The sequence below is a fragment of the Callorhinus ursinus genome, unplaced genomic scaffold (genome assembly GCF_003265705.2).
Source record: "Callorhinus ursinus isolate GAN/ISIS: 27379988/994484 unplaced genomic scaffold, GSC_fseal_2.0 scaffold2, whole genome shotgun sequence".
Taxonomy (NCBI): Eukaryota; Metazoa; Chordata; class Mammalia; order Carnivora; family Otariidae; genus Callorhinus; species Callorhinus ursinus.
The window spans coordinates 52,154,188-52,167,592 of record NW_027397064.1 but is presented as its reverse complement, the minus strand read 5'-3'; the positions used below and the strand labels follow the sequence as shown (position 1 = coordinate 52,167,592).

At 38.6% G+C, this 13,405-nt stretch overlaps 1 protein-coding gene across 2 annotated transcripts in view; it reads right to left on the bottom strand.

The window, feature by feature from the left end:
* CCDC141 (coiled-coil domain containing 141) overlaps nt 1–13,405 on the bottom strand; it is a 208,389-nt gene that overhangs the window by 16,596 nt on the left and 178,388 nt on the right. For both annotated transcript variants that reach the window (XM_025849253.2, XM_073881808.1), the window contains exons 22-24: nt 12,076–12,259; nt 8,998–9,110; nt 5,121–5,237 (exon numbers count right to left, since the gene is read on the bottom strand). In XM_025849253.2, the coding sequence (XP_025705038.2) occupies nt 5,121–5,237; nt 8,998–9,110; nt 12,076–12,259 (414 nt within the window). The remainder of the gene's footprint in view (nt 1–5,120; nt 5,238–8,997; nt 9,111–12,075; nt 12,260–13,405) is intronic.

Here is a 13,405-nt window from a genome sequence, read left to right as displayed (position 1 = left end):
TGAAGGGGGGGAAATCGGAGGGGGAAACCAACCATGAGAGACGATGGACTCTGAAAAACAAACTGAGGGTTCTGGAGGGGAGGGGGTGGGGGGATGGGTTAGCCTGGTGATGGGTATTAAAGAGGGCACGTTCTGCGTGGAGCACTGGGTATTATGCACAAACAATGAATCTTGGAACACTACATCCAAAACTAATGATGATTAATGTTATGTTAATGGTGATTAACATAACAATAAAAATTAAAAAAAAATAAAATGAGTCTCTTGAAGGCAGCATATAATGGGTCATTTTTTGGTGGGTTTTTTTGATCCATTCTGAAACCCATGTGTTTTGACTGCAGGGTTTAGCCCATTTATTCAAAGTAATTATTGATATGTATTTATTGCCATTTTATTATTTGTTTTTTCACTGCTTCTGGAGATTTTCTCTGATCCTTTCTTGTCTTTGTCATTTTTGGTCTCTTTGCATCAAAGAGTCCCCTTTAATATTTCTTGCAGGGCTGGTTTAGGGTCATGAACTTCTTTAGTTTTTGTTTGTCTGGGAAACTCTTTATCTCTCCTTCTATTCTGAATGATAGCCTTGCTGGACAGAATATTCTTGGCTGCAGATTTTTCCCATACAGCATGCTGAATATATCATACCACTCTACTGGCTTGTCATTTTTCTGTTGAGAAATCTCCAGCTAGCCTTGTGGGTTTACCCTTGTAAGTTAAGGACTTCTTTTGTCTTGCTGCTTTTAAGATTGTTTCTTTATTGCTATATTTTGCAAATTTAGTGGCAAACGTCTTGGTGTTGGCCTACTTTTGTTTGATTTTGATGGGAGTTCTCTGTGCCTCCTTGATCTGTTACCTTCCCCAGATTAGGGAAGTTTTCAGCTATTATTTCTTTTTTTTTTTTAAGATTATTTATTTATTTATTTGAGAGTGAGAGAGCACAGGGAGGAGAGGCAGAGGGAGAGGGAGAAGCAGGCTCCCTACTGAGCAGGGAGCGCACCGTGGGGCTCAATATTCCAGGACCCTGGGACCGTGACCTGAGCCAAAGGCAGACAATCTGCTGAGCCACCCAGGTACCCCACTATTATTTCTTCCAATAAAGTTTCTTCCCTCTTTTCTCTTTCTTCTTCTGGGATTCCTATAATATGAATGTTATTATGTTCGATGGAGTCACTGAGTTCCTTAAGCCTATTCTTGTGTTGCATAATTCTCTTTCTCTCTTTTGTTCAGCTTCATTATTTTGCAGTATTTTGTCTTCTAGGTCACTAATTCATTCCTCTGCTTCTTCCAGCCTGCTGTTCATTACATGGAGCATATTTCCAAACCCATTTATTGTGCTCTTCAACTCTTAATTGATTCTTTTTTAACTCTTTTCTCTGTGAAGGGTCTCACTGATGACCTCTATTCTTTTCTCAAGTCCTGTGAGTATCCTTATGATTGTTGCTTTAAATTTTCCATCAAGCATGTTACTTATATCTGTTTTACTAGATCTCTGGCCATGGCCTTATCTTGTTCTTTCATTTGGGATAAATTCTGCCATCTTCATATTTTGTCTAAGTCTCTGCCTTCTTCTCTGTGTTAGAAAAGCCAGTGATGTCTTCTGCTCCTGAAAGTAATGGCCTAATGAAGAAGTCATGTAGTGCCCAGTGCCTGACACTTCAGGGAGTGTCTCTGGTGTGTGCTACCTGTGCTCTGCTGTTGTGTTTTGTCTGCTTTATCCCTCAGGCTAGTCATCTGGAGAGGCTCTCTTGCCTGCTGTGGGCAGTGTTTGGTTCTCTGCCTGCATGTGGTGAGTTTTAACTACATGTGCTCTGGTCCGCTTGTGAAATGAGATCAGACACCACCTCCACCATAACTGAGGCCCTGCAGAACTCTGGTGAGGAGACACGGTGTGGGCAGGGGTTTGTACTAGTGTTCAGGGGAGGGGCTGCTGTGCTAGGACTGAGATAAGCTTGATCGAGAGGGGAAGCCCCCTGAGAACACAGGGGTGTGGGGCTTGGTGTAAGCAAGTTAGGCAGCTAGTGTTGGCACTGCACTGCTTCCCATAGATGGGGTGGGGGAGGAAAATGGTGTCATCCAGCTTCTTTGTTCCTGGAGAGGCATTTCCATAAACACTGCCTCTCAGGAATGCACTCCACTCCAAGAAGAGTGAATAATCTCCCTACTGTGTGCCCCAGGTGTTCTTCAGATTGCTGTTTCCATGCTGTCTGTCCCCACGTTGTTTGCCTGCCTTCTCTCTAGGAGCAGGGCAGTGCCCTCTGGGTTCTATCCCAGCCAAACCTGCTGACCTTTAAAACTCCAGATTTTAAGCCCTGCTGGTTGCAAGAACTCACAAAATTTAGCCCCTTGTTTTCCAAGCCAACGTCTTTGGGGAAATGTTCTCCTTGTGCTCCTCTCTCACCTTTCTTTGTGTCCACAGCATCTGTGATCTGTTTCTCCCTTAAACCACATCTTCATACTTCCTACCTTCTTTGATATGGCCTCTTCTCTCCCTTTAGTTATAGAGTTTGTTCTGTCTGTCTACAGGTTGATTTCTGGGATATTTAGGATGATTTGATAGTTATCTAGTTGTGTTTATGGGACAAGAGGAGCCCAGGGCCCTCCTACTCCACTGCCATCTTCCTCTGACCAAACACTTCTGGAATTGTTCTTTCTGAGTCAAATAACTTTCCAAGGAAGATCAACACCATTTGGGTTGGACACAGAATTGGACACAATGATTCCCAGATAAGCTTTTTTTTTTACTTGGTGATTTTTGTTATCTGTCCACATGGTTTTTGGGAAATCATTACATCTGACTCATAATATAAATGATAGAGACAATAAAATGGTAAATGTGATTGAGCTATTTAAGGGGAAGATTACTTTCATCCTTTCATTTTGCTCTCTGTGCCAACTGCACCAGAATGTATATGTAAATGATGTCAGTGAGAGTTTTTGACAGTTATAATTGTGGGCCTTCACTATTATACTAAATAACAGAAGACCTTTTAATTTATATTAAAATAAAATTGATTTCTCAGGTGCCTGGGTGGCTCAGTTGGTTAAGCAACTGCCTTCAGCTCAGGTCATGATCCCAGAATCCTGGGATCGAGTCCTACATCGGGCTCCTGACTCAGTGGGGAGCCTGCTTCTCCCTCTGACCCTCTCCCCTCTCATGCTGTTTCTCTTACTCTTCTCTCTCAAATAAATAAATAAATAAATAATTTCTCAATGAAAATAAATCTTGCTTTTTTATTTAAAGGAATCTGTTCCTTTAATTTTTTTCTAAGAAAAATAAATAAAAGAAAGAAAATTCATATTTACTAAGTATAAATGAATGTGTTTGCTTTGGTATCAATGACCTTCACTTCAATTCTTAGTAAATTAGTGGTTGACAGTGTGGACAATGTGCAGAATTTAAAAAATAAGTTGAATTTAGTATCTCTTAGAAACCTAGTTACGAAGGGGCATGTGGGTGGCTCAGTAGGTTAAGTGCCTGCCTTCGGCTCAGGTCATGATCCCGGGGTCCTGGGAACAAGCCTCAGATCGGAATCCCTGCTCAGTGGGAAGACTGCTTCTCCCTCTCCCTCTGCCACTCCCTGCTGCTTGTGCTCTCTCTCTCACTTGCTCTCTCTCAAATAAATAAATAAAGTCTTAGGGGAAAAAAAAAAAAGAAAGAAACCTAGTTAAGAAAATGTGATGCACTGAATGTTATTCTTTACTATTTCAACAATTTGGTCTCAATCAAGGGTGATTTTGCTCCCCAGGGAACATTTGGCAATGTTCATGGATGTTGTTTGGTTATGACAACTTGGTGAGTTGTGGGGGGGGGTGCCACTGGCATCTAGTTGATAAAGGCCAGGAATGTTGCTAAATATCCTGTAATGCACAGGACAGCACTCCATAACAAAGAATTCTCTGCACCAAAATGTCAATATACTGAGATTGAGAAACACTGATAGACCAATCACAATAATGAAAGACAATTTGATATAAGACTAAGATTTAACAAAGTGATCAAGGTTTGGCTGCTTTCCTTTGCCTCAGAGTAGAATCAGGGCTTAAATGCTTCAAGACCATACCGCAAAAAAGCCAGTTTGCATAATGATACTTGCTGCCTGCAGATTGTATAATTGCAGTAGACCTTGACATAGATTTAACCTGTGGAAAAGATTATAAAAGTTTATATAGATGATCTAAGAATTATACTGACTTCAAGGAAAGAAATTTTTCTCTACGAGAAAGTGGGGAGATATTTATTTTAAATTCTCATGTCACAAGAAGTATACTTTATTAATTTGGGGGCAGTTGAGAATAATGTTGACTCTGTTTGTTCCTTCAGTTCCTTGGGAGAAAGAGAAACACTAGAAGCAAACTTGGCAAAGCAAAATGATAGGAGCTAATTAGAGTCCAGCAACTATGAATAGAGAGTGAGCAGCTTATACTGAAAATCCATAATGACGTGATTTAAATAATGCTTTTGAAATCATGGAACATTTGCATTTTGTGAATATTTGCAGTTTTTGCTACATGTTTAATTTATCTGTAATACATAGATTTTAAAGTAATTTAAAAATTTCTCTGCTTTAGTATTTATATTTCAGTTGGATTCTATGTTTTAGTATATGTACCTGGAAATATCATCTTGGAGATAGCTTCGGTGGAATAAGACACAAGCTAAGTTCATGTACTAAGGTTTTCCAGTGGGTAGTGTAAAACATCAGAACCATAGCTTGGTGGTATGATAGAGAGAAGTCAAATTTGAAGTTGGGATTGACTATAAAAGGAAAATGGGAGAGGCAGCTAATGGTGGGAGAAATAGAAGTGGTTTGGAGTGACAGTATGGTGACTGAATGGCTATCCCAATACCACTGTGCAATGCCGTGGTCCCAATACCACTGTGCAATGCCGTGGTCCCACTACTAAGTAGGAAGCGCTCAGAGGAAAATAGCATAGGTGGAAGAAGGACTAAGTAAGGGGTAGAAAGAAAGCACAGGGTAAGGACACTCACATTGCATGTATATTGAAAGATTTGATTCAGGTAGATAACAAGGCTTCAATTCCCCCCCCCCTTTTTTTTTCAATGAACAAGGACTCTAACCTCAAAACAAAATGAATAACTGAGATTACATAGTTTTCTTTACCTTATTCCTTTCTTCATTGAATACTGTCTGCTTATTTCTTGCTGGTTCTTTTAGCAGGTCGATGAAGTCATCATGGAAGTCTTCCAAATTTACATTTGTCTTTAAAATGTCTCCCTGCTGTACAAAGCAGTGTTTAAAGTGAGAGCCTGGGCCAGGAAAGTTGGAGGTACAGTGCTACACAATAACCACTTGGAAGAAAACACAGACCAGTTGGAACCTTTCAGGAAATGTATTCCACAAGAGACTGACTACTCCCATGATGTGATTTACAAAATTATCTTGTCAAGCTCACAGTTTCCCATCTACCTCACTCCTTTGATAAAATTCATTGCCATAAAAATTGGTTGTTCAAAGGCCCAGCCAGAACAAAGTCATTATTGCAGTACGATATACCTTCAGGAGCATTCTCTAGAGAAAGGAATCATCGTACATGGCAGTCTAAGCCATTAGGAGAGTCTAGGGGAACAGTGCGAAGGAAGAAATGTTTGAAGATTTTGGTGGAGAACAAAAAGGAAATCCAGAGAATTTACATAAGCAAATGCTTGGGAAACTTGAAGAGAGGAAGAAAAGATCACTGAGTATGGTAAAGAAAAAAATTGAGAACAAAGGATGCTTCCTGTGGGTGATGATATTTTACTCCTATCATTCATGGAGCTGTTTTAGTCATGGAAGTACAAGGGTTTGCAAGCTGCTGGGGAGCCCCTGTGAGGGCTGAGAAGTCTTTGTAAAGGTGAAAGGGGCCTCAGGTACACCAAGTTTAGGATGATGGATTATACCACACCAGAACATTCTCTATTCCACCTGGAACATGGTCGTTAGATGGGCCTTAAGAAAATAGCACACTCCTCAAAGTGCATGTGCTATATGGACTCAGAGAATTTGGGGAGAGATTCAGCTTTTAGTCCAACTTCAAAACGTAAGCTGGTTGGTGTTAGTGGATAAGGTACTCTTGATATCTAATCTCAAAATGGCAGTTGTTGTGGAAAGAATGCTAGATTTTGAATTGTATTTAATTCTCGATTCTACCACTACTGATGGTGAGACCCCAGGCAAAGCACTTTTACCTTCTTTGAACTCTACCTCTAAAACAAGGAAAATGGGGCACCTGGGTGGCTCATTAACCTGAGTGGTTAAGCATCCGACTCTTGGTTTCAGCTCAGGCCATGATCTCAGGGTTGTGAGATGGAGCCCTGCATTTGACTCCACACTCAGCATGGAGTCTGCTTGTGCTTCTCTCCCTCTGCCCCTCCCGCCCCTGTTCATAAATAAATAAAATCTTTAAAATACATAAAATAGGAAAACAACATTTGCCATATCACCATCACAAGGTTATTTGGAAATCACTGAAGTAATATATACGAAAAGCCTTTGTAAATCTCAAATTGTTAATACAAATATAAAGGATTATTATCACTGTTTCAGCCTTGATAGTGATTTCTAGGCCTTTTTTAATAACTCCTACAAAATAGCCATAGCATCAACCTTAAAAACATAAAAACTAGACTTTTATGCTCTCATGCAAATATCTGTAAAGTGTTAGTAAGCATTCTTTGACAAGTTTTGTTCAGGCTCTAACTTGTAAGAGCCTTGCTGATGCCCATAACTATTGCCAGAGAGGCCCTTCCTTGTTTTTATATCCACCCAAATCAATCTTTTCTGAGCTATTGAATGATTCTTTTTCTCTGTACTAATCCTTTGAGTTTTTACTACAAATGCCAAAACTCTTTCTGGAGAAATTGCTTTGGGCAAAGCACAGTGTTAAATGTCATGTGGGACCCTAAACTGAACAGAGCCATAGGGTTTCCTCAGGTGTAATCAAGTAGAAGAGTTGGGGTAGTGATGGTAGTTACATGTGATGATTATAGTAGGAAAGAACACAAGTGCTCTGGGGAATCAGAGAGACAGGGACACAGCCTTCAAAGGAGTTGTAAAGGAGGCAACATTTGGGTTTGGCTTTGAGAGATGGTAAAATTTAGATAAGCAGAGAGAGAAGGTCATGTACATGAAGGTTTAGAAGCAGAAAATTCAGGAATCTGGGGTAGTACACCAGTGAGACAGGGACCTACAATGAATATAGAAGAACACTAATTTGGAAAGACTCAGCCTCAGAACAATGAAAAAAGGCTTTGATTTTCAACTGTTTTGGGTAAGCAATGAAGAGTTTGTAGTGAAGTGCTTTGAATGTAAAAACAATACTAGCAGCTGTATGTAGGAAGGTTAATCTAGCTAGAGTGTATAATTAGGAGGCTCCTGACTAATGCAAAAGGGAATCCAAGTGATGGGTTGAAAATGAGGAAAAGAGGGTGCAATCCTGACTAAGGGGTGTAAAAGGAATGGGGAATGAGGAAGTGGGGAGAGGGAGTGGCAAGAGCTTTCAGAAAGAATAGTCATGAAGGTGAAAAGGAGACAGGGATAGGGTAAATTTTTTTTAGTGGACCTCACTTGAAGATGTACAACAGAAATGGGAGGGCTGTTGTAGATAATAAAGAGCAAAGAGTCAGAGGAAGCAGCGATTTTCAAGCTGTGTACTGGAAGTCAGGAGAAGAAACAGATCCTTAGAGGGCTGGGTGGAGGTGGAGAAGAAATGATCATTGTTTAAAAAGATAATATGCATATGGCACATTCATACATTACTGGTGGCATTAAAATTGTAAAATGTTTGTGGAATGTAATTTAACATATGTATATTAGAAACATTAACAATTTCATGCTCATTTACCCAAATCTGCTCTGGAGAGTTTATGTGTAGGGAACAATACAAGAGAAAAAAAAATCTTTATGTGTGAAGATGTTCATTGCAGTGTTATATAAAATGGTAAAAAAAGTTGAAAATCTAGTTTCTTAAGGAATAAAGATAATCTGGTTGGTCACTCACTCAATTAAAAGCTTAGCAAACTATTTTGAATGGACTGAGTACTCAAATTTATGACATGTAAATTCATACAGAAAAAATGATTGCTAGAAATATAATTCTGCTCTGAACTACAAGAGCACCCTTATGTCTTGATATCAACAATGATCACAATAATTATGGGTGTCTTCACATTTCAATTCCTGGGGTTACTCTGTGATGAGATTCCCCTATTCACTCCATTGTACAGATCAAGAAACTGAGATGCAAAGAGATGAAGTAATTTACCCCAAATCACAAATCCAGTAATTTGGAGAATTGGTATTCCTAGGCAGCTGTATTTTACTCTGTGTTTTACTCTATGTTCTTAATTACTTCATTATTCTCTCCCTCCTAAGTAACCAATTCTTTCAGCCAGTCATTGAAACAGTACTAATGAAGCTAGTTTTCACAAAATACAGACAAAACAATATATGCATTTCTCTCTTTTAACTGGATTTGCCTAGGCATTAGGCATCAACATACTTTCTATTCTTTATTCCATCAACTTTTTATTTCATGAAGGATGCTAATGATTAGTTTAATACTTCCATGAAGCTAAATATTCAGTGAATATAATACCTGAAGATTTAGTTTTATTTTCTCTGGGGCCACAATTTGGAAGGAAAAAAAAAAACCTTCCATTTATTATTTGGGAATGAAAACATAAGGCTACTTAATACAGACTTTACTTTGATTTTAATGGCACACATTTATCCTTTAGGATGTGATCCATGAAAATGTAAATGAGACACCTTAATTGTGTTTAGCCCTCATTCCCAGCAATATTTTTCTCTGCAGTGATGGAAAAGAAACAGAATTAATTATCAGAAACACCCAGATAATTATGTTAGAAAGCTGTGAAACAAATGCGCACATTATGTCCCTTGAGAATTTCTATTAGAACATCTTTGCACTAGAAGACACTTATCAACATGTTTTTATTTATGTCACTTGAAAATACATATTCTGGGAAGAAGAAATTACCTTCAGCTTTTCTTCAAGCTCTGTGAGAGAGACACATAATTCAGTGATAGATTCAAGAACCTCTTTGTGTTTTGCTACTATTTTCTCAGCATATTTCTGCCCTTCTTCAAAACCTGGGGAGGAGAAGGGACAAAAAACTATTTTTGAGGTCAAATCCCTAGCAGAAAAAAAAAATCCCAGGTATTAATTCACCTCCCCAGTGTCTGGTGTAGAGGCTGGTAGATAGTAACTGCTTAATCAATACTTGTTGAGTAGATAAATAAATGAACGAAGGCATTTTTTGAAAAAACAGTTACCCCAGAAAAATGGTTACATTTGCTATACCTTGTCACTTTTATGTAACCTAAATCATGTTGCTATGTTAATATTCTTAAAGCACCACTCTAATCAGTCGTTTCCTGTTCAGAACATTGTCAATTCTTCATTTATGCATTCAGAAATGGTTCCAAGGTGCTTCTCCCAAATGTATATCACCGTAGTTCCCTCACATATTTAGTCTCTGGTCAAAGTGCACCAGCGACTCTTCCCCACAGCCACTGAATATTCTCTCCTGGACCAAAAATGCCCTTCCCTCACTCCCCTACTGTCTACTTCAAATACCAGTATCTTTGTGATATGTTCTTAATCTTGCCCATGTAGATTTTATCTCTCTCTACTGGAATAATAAAAAAATAATAAAATAATAAAAATAAATAAAATAATAAAAATAGCTACCACGTAGTGAGTATTTATTATTTGACTATGGCTTTATATGCATTAATGTAATTCTCCTTGGATTCTCTAGGCTCTATTGCATTTTACAAATGAGGCAACTGAGGCTCAGAGAGCCTCTTCAGGTTACCCAGACAGTAACTGCAGGAGCAGAGATTTGAAACCGGGATTACAGACCCCACGGTCTAAACTAAGTGATATTTCACATTGTTATGGGCTGAATTGTGTCTCCTCCAGAACTCCTATGTTGAAGCCTCAATCCCCAGTATCTCAGAATGTTACCACATTTGGAGATAAGATCTCTAAAGAGGTGATTAAGTTAAAATGAGGCCATGAGGATGGGGCTCTAATCCAGTAAGACTGGATCCCACCGGTATAAGATGAGGGAGAGACACCAGGGCGAGCGTGTGCACAGAGGGATGCCCATGTGAAAAGGCAGCAAGAAGGCCGCCAGCTGCGAGCCAGAGAGAAAAGCCTCAGGTGACACCAACCCTGTCAGCACTGTGGTCTTGTCATCTTGGACTTCCAGCCTCCAGAACTGTGGGGAAATGAATTTCTCCTGTTTCAGCCACCCAGTCTGTGGTATTTTGTGATGTTAACCCTAGTAAATCAATACACACTTTTCATACTTTTCTTACTGCCTTTACTGTAACATGACTTCTAGGCCTAGGCTGTGGATTCTTGAAGGAAGGAACTAAGTTTTATTTGTCTTTATATCAGTCACACCTCCTCATACACAATAGGTACTCAATTTTTTTTGAGATAAATTTATTTGCATGACAATTCTGGGTCCAATGATGCTTGGGTGAACTGTAACAGTTAATATAATATTCCTAAAGCTTCTTACTTATTGCAAATTTTAAAAATTGCATAACTTCCATACTGAGCAGATGAAGATTCATGACTTTTATTTATTTGTTCAAGGTATTCAGTCTATGATTCATTTATTCATCACGTATTTGTTAAGCACTTTAGTATGTATCATGAAGCAGTAAACTAAGGGGCAAAATCCCTTCTCCCATGCAGCTTACACTCTGGTGTAAAAGCCAGACAATAAATAACTATACAATCTGTCAGTTGGTGATAAGGGCCAGGAACACAAAGCAGGATGCAGGATATGCATGAAGGGAGGGGAATTTAACTAGTACTTACTGTGTCCTGAAATTGAATAGGCACTCAAAAACAGTGACAAAACATGCTTCCCTTGCCCTCAAGGAGCTTATGGTCACTTGAGAAGATAGATGAACAGGTAATTTTCTACAGTGTGGAAAGTACAAAAATAGAGGGAACCACATACAGTGCTGTGGAGGCAGAGGGCATTCACAATTTTTTAGTGCACTTATAAGTAACTACAGTAGGAATGAGACATCGCATTCGTTTTCATTAATTTTTCAATCTATATTTTATTATTTTTATGTTTCTATCTTTTTCCCTTGGAAAAGCATTAATAATTTATTCTCAATAATTTAATATTAGGTAGTACAGTATATATGGTTCTACACATTTTTATGGTTACCCATATGTAGCATTTTATGGCACGTGAGAAAATACCCACCTGGCAGCAGTGTGGGCGGCCAGCTGAAGCATTTTGTGCCTCCCATTGCTATCTTCTTTCTGAGCTAGATTTGCCTGGCCACTGGGAACTACCTTTGGTCTACAGGAATGATATCAGGGGATTCGTGAAACTGATTCTTCAGCACCCCCATGGGCTGTCATCACCTAGACGGTTTCTTAAATGAGGGCTTCTTTAGATAGAAAGTCTCCTGAGACTGACAAGTGTATTATCTTTCCTCGTCATGGAGAAGAGAAAAGCAGAACCAGAGAGATGATAATTCGAGTTCTCCTGTTTATTCCACAAGGGAGAGGAAGGCAAAGGAATGGTTCCTTAAATACACTAACCAAACCATCTTGTTTCTTAAATCCACAAACCACACCCCTCATAGAAATATGAGGGGTGTAGACGTCAATCTTAGCTTAACATCCACTTAAAGTATTATGGGAGTTTTGCATGTTTTTCCAGAAATCACCCTCGTGAAAATGAGATTTTTTTTTTTTTTGTCTCCATAAACTGAGCATTGTTCTGGTTTTATTACCCTGGGGATGATCAACAGGAATAGGGGAGAAAAGAGAACAGAGAAGGAGGGTTTACACAAGATAGTTAAAATCCAAAGGCTTCCTCTCCTGCAGGTAGAAGCTCCTTCCCCTATTCCCTACTGTTTACTTTTATAGATATGGGCTCTTATCTTGAGTCTCTTGCCTGAATAATTGCCGTAGTGAGGACCCTGGGGGCTTGCCATGCTCTGCTGTCTGGTTCGCTATAGATTTGTTCAACGGCAAATTGCTGGATATTTTAAAAAGAGACCTCACCATATAAGCGCTGAGCCAGGTCACTGATACCCTGAATTCTTTCTTCTTGCTGAGGCACTGAGGGCACGATATACTTATTGAACTGCTGGTGGAGAATTTCCACAGCTTCCTTTGTCTTGCACTCTGTGGAATATTGTCCAACTCTTACAACTGTGGCGCTTGCATCTTCACACCAAAAGTGACACTAAATTAAAATGGGATAAAGCATAGATTAAAGCGACACCATCCTTCTAAAGTTCTTCATTTTGACCACCGAAGTATCAAATTTCAATTTCCTCAAACTTTATAGTCACATTAGCTTGAACTTTCTAAGTCATGATAAGAAAAATGTCAAAATATGATCATAGGCTTCTGCACTAGGGTATTAGAGTTAGATAAGAAAATAAAGGTATGGAAATTCATTTGATTTTCCTGCCTTCTTAGATTTGCCTGAAATAGACTTCCTAAGAACATTGCAGACTTACAAGAACAGGAAATATAAAAAGCATATGTCCCGAAAAAGAACTCAAGTATCAGCTAAACATAAAGAAAAATGCCCAAACATACAAACCCTGCCTAAATAATTGAAATAGTTAACATTACATGGATAAAGTACTTCCTGATTAACACTCTAATAAAGAAATTCTCTTTTAAGAATGAGATTTAGTTTATGGATTGAGGAAGTATCATCTAAAGAACAGCATTTGACTTTTTTTTTTTTTTAATAGAAGGTACTCAAGTCATATTTTCAAAGCACAGTGGAGAATTGAGACAGTTTCTCACCAAAAATACTAAATAACTGTGATGGAAGGAATGTGTCTGACCAAGGCCAGAGCAATTATGATGAGTGAGAAATAGAAACACATGACTCTGTTAGGAGCTGGCTTTAAAAAAGTGCCACAGGGCCACAGCAAACCTATAGATCAGATATAGAAGAATGATCATCTTCATCTTCCTTAGCGCGGTGTTAAATCTAAAAACTGCTGCATCTGTGGCAAAGAGACATTTTGTATCACAGAACAATGGGCCACAAAGAACTTCAAGTGTGGAATTTCTTCAATATGAAGTGTGCAAATAATAACTTTAACTTGTCAAATTTCATATAGTTTATGCATACTCTACCATTTATCCTCTTGACAAAAACAAAATAACACCAATAACAATTTTTGTACCTGAAACATCCCAGTACCACATTTCTTTCTAAACATTTTCAAATTCCATGAAATAAATAAGTCATTTTGAGTATTTTAAACAGATATCCAGCAGCGAGCATAATTCCATGATGGTTAAACATCTTGAGTTGATGGAGTTATGGAGAAACGAGAAATTCTCATATGTTGCTGGTAAGAGT